Source organism: Homarus americanus, unplaced genomic scaffold (assembly GCF_018991925.1).
Source record: "Homarus americanus isolate GMGI-L3 unplaced genomic scaffold, GMGI_Hamer_2.0 scaffold23110, whole genome shotgun sequence".
NCBI lineage: Eukaryota > Metazoa > Arthropoda > Malacostraca > Decapoda > Nephropidae > Homarus > Homarus americanus.
Genome location: NW_024752122.1, coordinates 867,069 through 883,894, shown reverse-complemented (window position 1 = coordinate 883,894; position 16,826 = coordinate 867,069). Strand labels below are relative to the sequence as shown.

General features: G+C 44.1%; 1 protein-coding gene across 1 annotated transcript in view; it reads left to right on the top strand.

The window, feature by feature from the left end:
- The first annotated feature begins 494 nt into the window (after positions 1–494).
- The window catches only part of LOC121854958, a 54,960-nt gene continuing 38,628 nt past the window's right edge, over positions 495–16,826 (top strand). Inside the window, exon 1 of the mRNA XM_042349772.1 lies at positions 495–988. Coding sequence (XP_042205706.1) covers positions 951–988 — 38 coding nt within the window. The 5' untranslated portion in view covers positions 495–950. The remainder of the gene's footprint in view (positions 989–16,826) is intronic.

Below are 16,826 nucleotides of genomic sequence, written 5' to 3'. Positions count from 1 at the left end.
ATAACAACCGTAATTATAACCCAGGAGAGAGACGGTTATAGGGAGGGAGGGAGGGAGGGCGGGCGTGTTGAACTTGCAGTAGGTGAGTTGGTGTGGCCTCGCTAGGTGAGTCTTCCCCTGAACGTGTGGTGTGTATTGATCCCCTACATTCACTCACTCCCGTCGCCATCACACCGGAGTTAAGGTAGCTGTCTGCCTGTATGTCTGTATGTCTGCCTGGCTTACCTCTTCTCTTCCTTAATAAACTTACACAGGGGCTCTATCTCACCAAAACCATCGTCACAGGAAACCTCGACAAAATTACAGGATAAATATTAAGTCATTTATGGCTTCTTCAACACGTAAATCATTCACTATTATTTATAAACAAACTGTATATGTGATGGTGGTAGTGATGGTGGTAGTGGTGGTGGGCAGTGAGGAAGAGGAGGTGGTGGAGGAGGAGGCCGAAGGACGCAGCAACACCATTACCACTATACCAGTCAGCCCAGGCCAAGCCCCCACAGGCAGTGTGAGCTCGGCAGTGGTACTGGGTGGACGTGCCAGAACAATAGTCCCGCTCGATACACCATTCCACCACCCCCCCTCCACCACCTCAATCCTTACACCACACTGTTGTATAATCATCCTCATTTTAACACTATGGTACTATGTATACTGTGATGTAGACTACGCCATCAAAAGTCGAATTTGTGTCTTGTGATAAATTACCACAATATAATTTCATCTCAGTGGTGGTGTAAAAATGGTGTCGAGCAGCGGGGAATATTATGGATAATGCATTTACACCAGACATGACAAAGGATAACGCCGGGTATATACGTCCGGAGGTTAAATCTAGTGAACATTTCGTGAGGGATAGCGTGGTGAGGTGACGAGCAGTGCCTGGAGGAGGAAACAAGATCTCTCCCCTAGAACACGCATGACAGCCTAGCCAAGTCCCTCGAAGAATGGGATTTACCTTTTATTCATCAATCGTAGATAAAAGGTAAGATTACATTGTCCTTTTAAAAATACAATATTAACAAGTATTTGGTGCATTTCCGGTAAATATAGAACGAGTGTTTTTTTTTTATATACAGCCTGAGGATAAATGTCAGTGACCATTTTACACAGTTTTCCAGGACCGGTTTGTTCCGTCCTGTTGCTTGGTATTAAAACTGTTTTTTTTTTATGACAACATGACAACTACACTTGGAGTTTTGATAACAGATTATAAAGGATGTGAAGAATTGACATTTAATATAACAACACGCTGTAAAATCGAATGCTATTTTAAGCATTTCATCACTGCTCCTCCCACTCCTTACCAATGGTGACGATAAATTGTCCAGTAGAAATATTTTAAACATTTTTATTTGGATCACCTGAAGATTAACCACCCTAATGCTATTTGGAGGGTGAGGTTGGGTTAGGTTAGGTTGGGTTACGTTACGTTACGTTAGATCTAGTTCGGTTAGGTCAGCGTTACAGATGACCCCTACTTTTTTCAATACAATTACATTAATTTAGCTCAAACAACACATAATTCTATTTCTCGCGTTACAAAATATTATGTAGTGTTACAAAAATGAGTTACATGTATTATTTTATGTATTTCTTTACTTCAACACAAACTAAGGTCTTTAAACACGTACTCTGATTGGGTCCAAACACTTGACACACACACTTGACTGCAAAATTTACTCATACACTCATATTAACTAATACTTTTAGCCTACATAAGTATATTGTCCGCCGTTCATAAATTAATATATCTCTCTTACTGGATTTCGTAATTTGTATAGCGAATTTAATATATTTTATAACGATAATTGTGTTTATTGTACGAATATTTCGGTTTTCACTAGGCTTCCCTGTTATTGTTATTATTATTATTATTATTATTATTATTATTATTGTATTATTATTATTATTATTATTATTATTATTATTATTATTATTATTATTATTGTATTATTATTATTATTATTATTATTATTATTATTATTATTATTATTATTATTATTATTATTATTATTATTATTATTATTATTATTATTATTATTATTATTATTGTATTATTATTATTATTATTATTATTATTATTATTATTATTATTATTATTATTATTATTATTATTAATGTCATCTTTGGGGGTTAACTTAGATTAGGTTGGGTTAGGTTAGGTTAGCTTAGATTATAATAGGACAGGTTAGATTAGATTGGTGGTTAGGTTAGGTTTTGTTAGCGTCAGGGTGCTTAATCATCAGGTGAAATAAGCTGGGATGTCTGAGCTGTAGGTGTCCGTGTTAAGAAGCAGTGTACAAGTTTGTCTGTACTGTACATTTATCGTGTTAAAAGTAGTCGTAGTAGCAGTGCTAGTAGTAATAATATGTAATAGTATTAATAGTAATTTGTAGCATTAGTAGCAGTTATAGTAGTAATAATAATTGTAGTAATAGTAATATTTGTAACAGGAATAGCAGAAATAATAATTGTAGTAGTAGTAATAATGACAATTGTAGTATTAATAGTAAGTGTAGTAGTGGTAGCAGCAGCAGTAGTAGTATGGCCAGATATCCTTGCAGGGCCGTGTTACTGTAAGAGAGAGATGGCCCTCAGAGCCTGATTCTGCAATACCTGGCCCAGCGTTGATTCATACACAAGGTCACACAGTTTGTATTGGCACCTCGTGTGTGTTTGTGTGTGTGTGTGTGTGGGGGGGGGTTAGGTTAGGTTAGGTTAGTGTTAGTGTTAGGTTAGGTTAGGTTAGGTTAGGTTAGGTTAGGTTAGGTTAGGTTAGGTTAGGTTAGGTTAGGTTAGGTTAGGTTAGGTTAGGTTAGGTTAGGTTAGTGTTAGTGTTAGGCTAGTGTTGAATAAACAGGTGGTATAATCTGGGGTGTCTAATCATCAGGTGATTCGTAAATAACTTCCTGACGTTCCCCAGTGGAAGCTCCTGATTGGTCAGTTCCCGTTACGTAATTCAAAGGAACCTTCTGATTGGGCCGTTCCCGTGACGTCATACACAGCTTACTGGATCTGTTTGTGCATGTTGTTTATCTTCAACTGAGAGAGAGAGAGAGAGAGAGAGAGAGAGAGAGAGAGAGAGAGCACTAAACACAGGATGATAAAGGTCAACACACACAAACACACACACACACACACACACACACACACACACACATCCCAACTAGTAAATATTGATTGACTGAAATGTAAGGTCATGTAGAGATGTTAAGAGAGTGTGTCAGGGTGTGTTAAGAGTGTACCAGGGTGTGTTAATAGTGTACCAGGGTGTGTTAATAGTGTACCAGGGTGTGTTAATAGTGTACCAGGGTGTGTTAATAGTGTACCAGGGTGTGTTAATAGTGTACCAGGGTGTGTGTTAATAGTGTACCAGGGTGTGTGTAGTGTACCAGGGTGTGTGTTAATAACCAGGGTGTGTTAATAGTGTACAGGGTGTGTTAATAGTGTACCAGGGTGTCAGAGTGTTAATAGTGTACCAGGGTGTGTTAAGGTGTACCAGGTGTGTGTACCAGAGTGTACCAGGGTGTTAATAGTGTGCCAGGGTGTGTTAATAGTGTACCAGGGTGTGTTAGTGTACCAGGGTGTCAGAGTGTAATAGTGTACCAGTTGTTGTAGTGTACCAGGGTGTGTTAATAGTGTACCAGGGTGTGTTAATAGTGTACCAGGGTGTGTGTGGTGTACCAGGGTGTGTTAATGTACAGGGTGTGTGTTAATAGTGTACCAGGGTGTGTTAATACCAGGGTGTGTTAATAGTGTACCAGGGTGTGTTAATAGTGTACCAGGGTGTGTTAATAGTGTACCAGGGTGTGTTAATAGTGTACCAGGGTGTGTTAAGAGTGTACCAGGGTGTGTTAATAGTGTACCAGGCTGTAGTCATCAGTTTCGTTTACAATATTTCGTTAATCTTTCATAAACAAATATTAATGTGTTTGTATGATAACTAATGTGATCTTGTTGTAATTGTTGGTGTAGAGATGTTATACCACGCATATAATGATTATATACACACGTGCGTACATACATGCACACTCATACATACACAGACACACACACACAGAGCCTGGTGCGTGTGTCGTGTTCATATCGGTAGTGACGGAAGTGATTTTTTTTTTGCCAGGTTAAACAGACCGTGATGCTGTGTGTGTGTGTGTGTGTGTGTGTGAAATGGAGAGATAGTGTGTAATTCATCCAAAGTATATCACAGGTTTATGACAGTGTCGGACAGGTAGACAGACACACAGATACACACACATACACGGGCAGACACACACACACACACACAGAGACACTCACACAGACTAGACACACACACACACACACTACTTAGCTACAACACACTTCAAAAGACCTTACAAGTTACATGTAGTGTTTTACTGTTTGTGTCCACGAGTGTTATATACTGGTGGGCTGGATCCAGGATACATACATACATACATACATACATACATACATACATACATACATACATACAGTACAGAAACTCCCTCTCTCTCGTAAGCTCACCCTCCCACTTGTGTTTCAAGGAAGACTCTACTTAGTGTTAATAAACAGATGCTGGGTGGAACAGATGTGGAACAGGTGCTGGATGGTGGAACAGATGCTGGATGGTGGAACAGGTGCTGGATGGTGGAACAGGTGCTGGATGGTGGAACAGGTGCTGGATGGTGGAACAGGTAACTGGGTGCTGGAACAGGTGCTGGGTGGTGGAACAGGTGCTGGATGGTGGAACAGGTGCTGGATGGTGGAACAGGTGCTGGATGGTGGAACAGGTGCTGGATGGTGGAACAGGTGCTGGATGGTGGAACGTGCTGGGTGGTGGAACAGGTCTTTGGTGTTGAAACATGATTTTTCGGTAGAACCTAACCTAACTAACCTAACCCAGCACTGTACCCAACCCACCCTACCCCACCACTCTCACCCCAACCCACCCTACTCTCACCCCTACCCCTACCCCACCCCAACCCCACCCCTACCCAACCCCACCCACAATTGTAACCACACTTGAGATCTCATGCATGATCACTATAGAATGGGGGTGGGGGAGGAAGGGAAGGGGTGGGGAAAGAGGGGGTGGGGAGAAAGGAGGGTGGGGGAAGAAGGAGAGGTCACAACGAGCTTCTGAGTATGGGTGAACCGGTCGAGGAAAATGTTCTTGGTGGGGAGCTATTTCACCCCGACCAGACGAACGTGGGGCGGTAAGATGCTGCTGGGGAGGTGAGGGGGAGGTGAGGTGGGGAGGGAAGAGAAGGAGAGAAAGAATAAAAGAGGGAGAATAGTGAATGAACAGAGGAGCATTGAAGAGGTTACGAGAGGGGAGGAGACATAAGAGCAGGAGAAGCTATATGCGTGCCCAGACATACAAACACACACTCAAGGACAGGTACAGATTTATACACGAGTTTGTGTGATGAAGATGAGAATATGAATCACCTGAACATTAACCTAACCTAACCAAGTGTAACCTAACCTAACCAAGTGTGACCTAACCTAACCAAGTGTAACCTAACCTAACCAAGTGTAACCTAACCTAACCAAGTGTAACCTAATCTAACCAAGTGTAACCTAACCTAACCAAGTGTGACCTAACCTAACCAAGTGTGACCTAACCTAACCAAGTGTGACCTAACCTAACCAAGTGTAACCTAACCTAATCTAACCAAACCAAATGTAACCTAACCTAACCAAGTGTGACCTAACCTAACCTATCCTAACCTAACCTAACTGTAGCTGGGGGGAGGGTTAAGGTTAGGTAGTGTTAGATTAGGTAAGGTTAGTGTTAATTTAGGTTAATCTCCAGGTAAAAATTAACCTGGTTGTCTATTCTTCAGGTGATCCCGTCTTATATATTGACAATCTGAACAACATGCACAAAGAGAAGAGTTCATCCCTGGCATATCTCTCTCTCTCTCTCTCTCTCTCTCTCTCTCTCTCTCTCTGTTATTTTAGGCTCCAAGAAAACATCCCTCCATCACTCTCCTGTTTAATTTACCCTCTTCTGTTTTAAGCTGTGGAGGGAACTTGGGGGGAGGGAGGGAGGGTATGATGGAGGGAAGGAGAGAGAGAGAGAGAGAGAGAGAGAGGGGGCAGGGTAGGGGTGACGCAGAACGACTTGTGTTGCTAAGCTGTGATGTTGACGTCAGCACTACCCACTAACCACCATCACCATCACAACCACAATTTAGATCAATAACAACACCTACAACCATCCCAAATTACCACAGGATATTAACAACTCTAAATTATTTACCATAGTGTGTTTATAAAGCAGAAATATAACCCTGTTTTATACCTAAGGCAACGTGATCAAAGAAAACGGGTACCATAGAAAACGGACTCACAAGGTATAGGACGGGGGATACTGCCTCAAATTACAGTAAGTTTAATATTGCCGTAAATAACTCCTACACGTGACGGTATGTATGTCTGTACGATGATTAGCGCCAGTGTCTGTATGTAGTAGTATGTGTGTGTGTGTCTGTGGATGATTAGCTGCTGTCTGCTTGTCTGTCTGTCTCTTAATGACTTTTCTTACCTGGCTGTGACATTTCTTTTTAGGGTTCCTGTGTTGTCTGTGAAAGCGTGTCTGTGGTTGTTGTTATCTGTGATGTGTCTGCCTGTCTGTCTGTCTTTGTGTCTGTGTGTTGCTGTGTTGTCTGTGAGTAGTACAATTCCTTACGTAGTTTCATACTGTTGATAAATTTATTTTGTTACCTTGTGGGAAAACTTCACCAGTGAGTCGAGTCTTGACCACTTGTCCTCATATTGTGTACATTCTCTCTGCCTTTCACCTCTTCTTCTCCTTCTTCTTCTTTTGTTTCTTCTTCTTCTTCTTCTTCTTCTTCTTCTTCTTCTTCTTCTTCTTCTTCTTCTTCTTCTTCTTCTTCTTCTTCTTCTTCTTCTTCTTCTTCTTCTTCTTCTTCTTAGTCAGTTTAAGTTTCTATTTTAGTTTATCATCATCTCGTGTGTGTGTGCGCTTGAGAGGTCATTAGGGTCGGAGTGGGCTGGGGGAGTGGGAGTGAGAGGGAGAAGCAGCACTAGGAGAGAGAGAGAGAGAGAGAGATGGGGGGATTGTGGAGGGGAAGGGAAGAATAATCAGGAAAAGAGAAAAGGGGAGGGAGAGAGGATGAGAAAAGGAGAGACAGGGAGGGAAAGAAGGGAGGAAGCAGGAAGGGAGAGAGGGGAAGAGAAGGAGAGACGGAGGAAGAGAGAGGGGGGAAGAGGAGGTGGTCATGGGTCAGCTCTAGTGTGGAACAGTGAGTGTTGTTGTAGTACACTGACACACACATCGTGGCCTGCACTGCACTTGACTGCCCTCACTTCCTCAACATCCCGCGAGGACACTTTGTGATATGGAACTCCGTGCACACCTTTCCACTATCAGACATACATACATACATACATACATACATACATACATACATACATACATACATACATACATACATACATATAGATAGCTAGACACTAGATTTATCATAATGCAGTTGATAAGTGGTCCGGTCTTCCTGCCCACATCTCACCCCCACACCCCCCTCCACACCCCACACAAAGATAATCCAGTATAGATAAAATAATGAAGTTAAATAATAATAAAATTATGAAGATAACTAAAGAAAATTAAAAAATAATTTTTTTATTGTTCTTTTGGATGAAAAGTTGAAAAAAAATATTGTTATCTTTATCTGTTTTGTTTATTTCCGGTTTATTTTTCATTTCCTCCTTCTTATTTCTTCTTCTTCCCCCTCTTCTTCCTCTTCCTCTCCCCCCTCTTCTTCCTCTTCCTCTCCCCTTCTTCCCCTGCCTAACCGTCCACTACCCCTTCCTCCTCCTCCCACAGATCTTGAGAAGTTAGTTTGTGTTTTTTGCTGACCAGAGTGACAGTCAATAGGCCCCCCAATTGTCACTCATCCACTGTGTTACTCATCCATGTTACTCACCCATGTTACTCACACCTCCGTCAGTCACACCTCCGTCACTCACACCTCCGTCACTCATACCCCCGTCACTCATACCCCCGTCACTCATACCACCGTCACTCACACCCCCGTCACTCACACCCCCGTCACTCATACCTCCGTCACTCATACCTCCGTCACTCACCTATATCACTTATCCATGTTAGGTTAGTATAGTTAAGTTAGTATGGTTAGGTTAGTATGGTTAGGTTATGTTAGTATGGTTATGTTAGTATGGTTAGGTTAGGTTAGTGTGGTTAGGTTAGGTTAGTTTGGTTATGTTAGGTTAGTGTGGTTAGGTTAGGTTAGTATGGTTAGGTTAGGTTAGGTTCCAGTCTACGCATTATGTTGAACAGGAAACGCGAGGGTTGGGACACCACACCACATTTAAAACTCCTTCATTGTAGATAAGATTAAATGTGTAGTACTGAGAATTACCACCACCAGCCAGTATACTGTGTGTGTGTGTGTGTGTGTGTGTGTGTGTCAAGTCTCAACGATGCAGGAAAATTGAAACACATGATAAGGGTGTGGACGACTACCTCCCCCCCCCCTTTTTTTTATTTTATTGGTCACTCCCCTACATCCTTGTGTAAGGTGAAGAGCAGAAGCGTTTACAGCGCCCAACAGGGAAGCATGCTAAGTTCATGCTTGCCTTTATGTCTCATGAGTGAAGGGCGTAGAAGCCTGAAGAGTCAATGGTTTATGTCATCAAGTTATTGGAAGCTCCAACAACTTGTCCCTGAATACGAATTCGCAACTTTCGACTTACACCAGGTACCTACTGTACTGCTAGGTGAACAGGGACTAATGGGGGCTAGGAAGTAAGTCCAAACAACTTCCACCGGCCCGGGAATCGAACCCGTGACATCTCGCTTGCCGAGCAAACAATCACCGCTTCTGCGATCCCCGCTTCCTTATCTCTCCATCCTCCTCACCCCTCTCTGACCCCTCACCCCCTCCTGACCCCTCACCCCCCGTCAGCAGGTGTCTGTAAATGTGTAGTAAGGGGAGTGTTGTGTGGAGACCCAACCCCACAGAGAAAAGAGAGATGAGAGAGAGATAGAGTGTCCGAGAGAGAGACAGACAGACAGACAGAGTGAAACAGACACAAAAGGACAGACCAATGGACACACACACACACACACACACACACACACACACACACACACACACACACACACACACACACACACACACACACACACACACAGAGTACTGTAGATTAATTTGCTTTGTTTGTGAAGGAATATTTGTGCCCTGGGGGCGGTGGTGGTGGGGGCAGTGGTGGTGGGGGCAGTGGTGGTGGTGGTGGTGTGAGGTGGTGGTGGGGGCAGTGGTGGTGGTGGGGGCAGTGGTGGTGGTGGTGGCGGTGGTGGTGGTGGGGGCCGGTGGTGAGGGTGGGGTGGTGGTGGTGGGGGCAGTGGTGGTGGTGGGGCGGTGGTGGTGGTGGGGGCGGTGGTGGTGGTGGTGGTGGGGCGGTGGTGGTGGTGGGGGCAGTGGTGGTGGTGGGGCGGTGGTGAGGTGGTGGTGGGGGCGGTGGTGGTGGTGGGGGCGGTGGTGGTGGTGGTGGTGGTGGTGGTGGTGGTGGTGGTGGTGGTGATGGTGTGGTGGTGATGTTGTGGTGGTTGCTGGTGGTGGTGGTGGTAGTGGCAGTGGTGGTGGTGGTGGTGGTGTGGGGGCGGTGGTGGTGGTGGTGGGGGGCGGTGTGGTGGTGGTGGGGGCGGTGGTGGGGTGGTGGGGCCGGTGGTGGTGGGGGCAGTGGTGGTGGGGGCCGGTGGTGGTGGGGCGGTGGTGGTGGTGGTGGCGGTGGTCAGTGGTGGGGGCAGTGGTGGTGAGGTGGGGGCAGTGAGGTGAGTGGGGGCGGTGGGGGCGGTGGTGGTGGTGGTGGTGGTGGTGGTGGTGGTGGGGGCGGTGGTGGTGGGGGCGGTGGTGGGATTAAGTAATTAGGAGTGAATTTAATATGGAGGATTACCTGAAGATTAGACATCCCAGCTTATTTTACCCTAACACCAACCTAATCTGTCTACACACACACACACACACACACACATACATACACACATACATACATACACACATACATACATACATACATACATACATACATACATACATACATACATAAATACATACATAAATACATACATAACACTGTCCTTGGTCCCATAATAAAATATTATTGGGTGATGCTCCCAGAGTGATGTACAGCTGCCTTGTGTTGTGGACTACTGTGTGGCCCTTAAGCCGGGTGGTTGAACACGTGTGCTTTAAATGCTTGCAATGCTTGGATGTGTATACTTGTAACCACGCCCCCTCCTCCTTTTTGTAACCACGCCCCCTCCTCCTGCTTGTAACCACGCCTCCTCCTGCTTGTAACCACGCCTCCTCCTGCTTACACCTGCTTGTGTGTGTGTTTGTCAGTGATGAGAGGTGTGTTTGTTTTGCCTCTGTTTGTGTGTTTGTTCCTGTGTTTGGAAGTGTTAAGCCCTGGTCCTCACGTGATGGGTAATGTTTAGTGTTACCTTTCTTGTTTGTCTTTGTTTGTTTGTTGTGGTGGGGATTGTTTGTGTCATCTGTCTACCGTGTTTGTTTTGTTTGTTTGTTGTGGGTCATGATGGCGTTATTGTGTTTGTTTCTTGTTCTTGTGGGTGGGTGGGTGGCAGCTCAAGGTGAGTGTGGGTGGCAGGGTGTGGGGTGTTTAGAAAGGATGGGTGGTAGATGGTGGGTGGGTGGGTGGCTGTTCAGGAAGGAAGGGGTGGCTCGGAGTGTAGGCGGCCACTTGTGTACATAGTGTATTTAGGACACACACACACACACACACACAGACAGACACAAATCTAATTTAATCTAATCTAAATTAACCTAACCTAACCAAACCTAACCAAACCTAAGCCCCCAGGTAGCGTTAGGGTGTTTAATCTTCAGGTGATCTAAGCTGGTGTCATGGTTTTTCTATCGTAGTGGTGTAAGAGTGGATTATATTATGTAAAGATTATAATACATTGTGTTTCTTATATTTCTTACCGTAGAGTTCGATACCTTCACACTGGTTACTTACAGGAGATTATGGTGTATCTACGTAGAAGTTCACTCCACCACTCGACATTCCATGATTTATACTTGATAAATGATGATTTACTGAGTTCCATTAATTTCCAACATCCATCTAAGTTATTGTTTATACTTTGTCATAACCAATCAGTCATTACCTTTAGTTATAATAAGATAGGATCACAGATACGGGCAGATAATTGCACTTACATTTATTTGTCAAGCTTCCATACAATGATTTACAACTTGCATGGATATATGATTCACTCACGTTCACGCTGTAATAAAATTAATCTTCTAAAAGAGGGAATTTTCAACTTGGGAACACATGTGGTTACTCTACTGTGGGTATGACTTAACAGAGCCTTAATTATTCAAGTAATACATTTACTGCCAGCCTAGATTGCTCTTGTTGCAACCAGGCTTCTGCACAAGAACTTCTTTCCAGAGGGAAATAACAACAAAAAGGTACTCTTGGGTTACCACACATAGTCTCGCGTCACTGTAGACGGTTGTCACGGCAAGGAGAACAGGTAAACGTGACTTGTTTAACCACATAGGTGCATTAGACCAGCCTGGATTCCTTTTGTCGCAACCAGGCTTCCACACGTGATATTTCCACGGGGATAACGAACCTAGGTTAACACACTTAGTCTCTTGTCGACGACGGTCCACAGGACGGAGTGGCGGTGGAGGACTCCGTGCGGTGTCCCGCTCCCTTTAGGAGGGAGAAGGTGGACGTCTTACTAACCCATGGCCTAGGGGATACTACTTAAAATGTGGTTTTAGGGCGTGAGGCGATGAACAGTACAACACTGTCTCACTGGCCTCCCCCTATAGGCTGGCTAACATACCACTAATGGAAAATATATGTCACAGTCATGGCTCCCAGTTGCCTTATCTCTAGTAAACAAACTTTGGAGTTGGTTGGTGGGTATGCCTAACGTAACCCATGACAGCTGGGGTGTCTAATCTTCAGGTGAGTTAAGCTGGGGTGTCTAATCTTCCGGTGAGCTAAGCTGTTGTGTCTATTCTTCAGGTGAGCTAAGCTGGGGTGTCTAATCTTCAGGTGAGCTAAGCTGGGGTGTCTAATCTTCAGGTGAGCTAAGCTGTTGTGTCTATTCTTCAGGTGAGCTAAGCTGGGGTGTCTAATCTTTAGGTGAAGCTAAGCTGTTGTGTCTATTCTTCAGGTGAGCTAAGCTGGGGTGTCTAATCTTCAGGTGATACAGCTCATGGTACATAATTGCGGTATTTAGTGTAATAAAGCCTCGCCTCTATTAGGTAACATTATGACTAGACCTTGGTCACACTAGACCTTGGTCACACTAGACCTTGGTCACACTAGACCTTGGTCACACTAGACCAGTGGTTCTCAACCTTCTTCACTCCATTCCCCCCTTGAGGAATTTTCAACATCCTCGTGGCCTCCTTCATGTTTCCCCCCCCACAAATAATGTTGAAAAATAAAATGCAGATGAAGAGAATAGCCTTATTTTATCTCAAGGTTGACAATCATCATTATCTTATATTTTGATAGACTTACATGACTTACATAACTGACGTCACTAGACTAGAGTGACCACTAGACAAGCCTCACAGCAAACTTGAATTTGGTTGAGAAAAAGTTCATATGACCTCTGCATATTTTGTCACAGCTCAATGGGATGGCTGACATTGTTTCCTGATCCGAGGTTGTGTCACTGACAATGCACCTGTCATGTCCGGGTCCACATCCAGTCGGTTCCGGCTTTTACTCTTTATATGTAGAAGGGTGGAGAAACCAGATTCGCATAAATAGGCAGTTGAAAAGGGCAAGAGGACTCGAAGTGCAATCTCGCTAACTTTTGGATATGACTGATACATTGAGCACCAGAATACAGTCAGAGATCTTTGGCAGCAGAATCATTCTTGAGATCAAGGAATTCGTCCTGAACATCATTGGGAATGGTAGCAATATCAAGAGTGCCAGAGAAAGGATTCCTCACCAATTTCCCATCTTCCTCCTCGAATTCTGGGAAATACTTTTTGAGCTCACTTTCCAAGGATTTCAGGTGCTGAGTGATTTCAGTTTTGAGTGATGCGTCAAGCAGATGATCTTCATTCCCATCAAGAACAGTTGAAAGATTCTCAAACATAGCAACATTTCCTGCATTGACTTTCCTTTGCCAATTCTGGAGCTTGGCAAGAAATGCACGAAGACAATCCATGAGGTGAAACACATCTCTCTCCTTGCCCTGCAGCTTGAGATTCAGCCTGTTTAGCCGCTCAAGTATATCTGCTAAATATGCAAGACGTGGCTCCCACAACACCTCATTGAAGTGACTTAATAGATCATCTTTCCCTTGCACTTCCAGGAGCAACTTAAGCTCTCCCTGAAGTTCAAACACTCGATTCACAACATTGCCCTTGGAAAGCCAGCGCACTTTGGGGTAAAAGAGGAGGACTTCATGCTCTGAATCCATGTCTCTACAAAGGTTCTGTAGTTTTGCAGAGTCCTCGTCAGATTTAATAACACGTCCTATTTTAGTGTCATCAGCACATTTACTTATGTTGCTGTCTATGCCGATATCTGTCGTTTATGTATATAATAAATAATAATGGTCCAATGCTGATAGAACTTTCATTTATATCTGTAACCACGCCCTAATCCATTTAAGGACATTACCTTTGATGCCATGCGCTTCTACCTTTCTAATTAGTCTTTCGTGGGGGACTCTGTCGAAGGCTTTGCTAAAGTCGAGATATACCACATCATAATTGTGCCCCTAGTCCACCGATTCGAAAACTGATGAAAAGAATGTTAATAGATTAGACATGAACGCCCGCTTGTGAAGCCATGTTGGGAATCATTGATCAACTTGTGCTTCTCCAGGTGGTTTCGAATAGAGTTTGAAATAATTGATTCTAGTAATTTACCTACTATTGATGTTAGACTGATTGGGCGGTAGTTAGAGGATAGTGATTTATCCCCCTTCTTGAAAATCGGTATTACATTCGCTATCCTCCAGGATTCTAGTACTACACCTGTTTCTAATGACATGTTAAACAACTTTGCTAAGGGCATACTAACTTTTCCTTACATTCCTTTAATACTCTGGCAAATATCTCATCGGGACCAGGTGACTTATTGGGCTTCAGTTTGTCTATTTGCTTATTAACATCGTTACTCGTCACTACTATCTCGCTTAATTTGTTTTCTTCACTATCTCTGAATAGAGTCGGAGCCTCGGGTATCATGTTTAAATTTTCGGTGGTGAAAACTGTTGAAAAATATTCAGATTATTGCTCATTTCTCCGTCGTTATCAGTTAGCTCGCTGGTATCTGACTGTATTGGTCCAATCTTATCTCGTGTTTTAGTTTGATACATTTGGTAGAATCCTTTGGGGTTTGTCTTCGCCTCCCTTGCTATCTTCAGTTCATTATTCCTCTTTGCTTTTCTTATCTCGGTCTTAACCCTACCGGCCAATACCTTATAATACTCCCGGAGGTAACTTTCACCACGATTTATCCTTCTACCTATAGCCTTCCTTTGGCCAATAATGTTCTTTAAATAATTATTTATCCATTTAGGGACATTGTTGTCTGATCTGAGTTTTTTGTATGGTATGTTCTGCCTTTGTGCATTAAGTAACTCATTATTTAAATTGTGGTGGAACTGGACAATCTTGGATCTCGTTATCAGGTCCGTGTCATCTGTCAGGTTCACGCCCAAGTGCGACACCCCCTCTCTCAGCTGCCTCTTTAAGCTATCAAAGTTTGCCCTTCTGAAATCTGGGACTTTAATGAGGGGCATCACGTGGTGTAGTAATTCCCTCACAGATGGTGCTCTGAGGAACCTCACATGATGCTGTAGCAACTCATTCACTACGTGGTGTCGTAGCCTCATGGGGACACCACGTGGTCTGGTGTCACAGGACCTTACTCAAGTGAGTGAGGTGTGGTCCCAGGCCTCCCTATCGTGGATGGATTAACACGTAGCTGGTGTTGTGGAGTCTCAGGGGCAGTTATCACTGGGTACCTGGGACACCTCTGTGTGAAGGTTAGCTTGGGTAAGACTCAGCTGTTACTGCCGAGTTGTTTTTCACTGACTTAAGCACTGTTCACCACTATTCAACACTGGTTCCGTTCCTTTCCCAAATAAAATTGTAACTTCTGGCGAGAACTTGTTGTTATTCCGGTGGGGAGGAGGGTTCAGGGGAGGGAGTTGGTATGGGCCAACATAACAGTTAACGTGGATGCTCCCAGAGCAGCGCCAGGTACGTCTTGACCCTTCGGTGGTCAAGGATGGTGTGTGTGTGTGTGTGTGTACATACAGTATGTGTGTGTGTGGGGGGGGGGAGTTATGTGTGCGTATGTGTACATATCTATGTGTGCGTTAGGAATGTTAATACCAACAATATCATTGATTAACTCTGCAGGTGACCTTGTTCTATATAATTTGCCTGTATTCTGCGCTGTGCTGTTAATGCTGTTTGTATACTGATACTGTGCTGGTTGCTGTGCTAGTTGCTGTGCTACTTACTGTGCTAGTTGCTGTGCTAGTTGCTGTGCTACTTACTGTGCTAGTTGCTGTGCTACTTACTGTGCTAGTTGCTGTGCTACTTACTGTGCTAGTTGCTGTGCTACTTACTGTGCTAGTTGCTGTATCTGGCTGTTAACTCCCTCTCTGTTGTTCCTGCTTCTTCATGCATGTATTATTTAAGTTACTTTTTGTTACTTTGTGATAATGTTGCTGCTACTGGTGTTTTTACTGGTGTCAACGATGGTAATTGTGGGAACCAGTTTTGTGTGTGTGTGTGTGTTCGCGTGCGTGTGTGAGTTAGTGTGTTTGTGTGTTAGTGAACTACATGAGGGGGTGTAAGCTCGTGACGTCAGCTGAACTCCTAAACAAACACGGTGTGTCAGTGTTTGTTTACGTAATTTTATGAAGACATGTAAAGTTGATCCCCCCCCCCCACACACACACACCACATACCGTGAGGTCTTTCCCAAACCATACATCACATAACCTAACCTAACCTAACCACATCTCTATACGGACAGACATACAGGCAGCCTCAGCACCACCCAGGGTGACCAGTGGTGTTGGGGGAGAATAAAACCCACGGAAAAAAGGAGAAAGTCGTTTTGGTGATAAGGTGGGACTTATTCCTTCCTTCCTTCCTTCTTCCTTTCCTTCCTTCCTTCTTCCTTCCTTCCGCATTAGTGGGTATGGTTAGGGATCACCTGAATTGTCCCTCACCCTGCAAACTCTGGGGTGACAATCCTTCAGGTGACAGAATTAGAGATGGGATTAGAGTTAGGTCAGGTCAATGTAAAGTGAAGTAAGTCTTGGGTATAATATATAGACCATGACTCAGGTTTCAGGCCACGAGGGTCCAACCTGTCTCGCGTCCCCAAACCGGTTTACAGGTGACCCCCCGCCCGCAGATCTAGTCAGGATAATGAAGAGAACCGGTTAGTGAAGTGTACCGGATTACCTGTTGGAATTTAACCACCAGGTTAGTGTGTGACCTTACCTTACCTTACCTTACTCTCCCTACTCTTCCCCCTCCTCCTCCTCCCTCCTCCTCTTGCACCTCCTCCTCTTCCCCCTTCCCCCTCCTCTTCACACTACAGCAGGCAGCGAGGGAAACAGAGCTGTGTTATGTAAATTAACCTCGGCACACAACCTCCGTCCCACAAAAACTACCAGAGATTTTGCAACAGTGGCGGCAACATATCCCTCCTTCAACACACACCCAACCAACCCCTTAATTTGAAACCCCACCTCCCCTATCCCTACTGTTTCTTCCCTTCCCCCACCT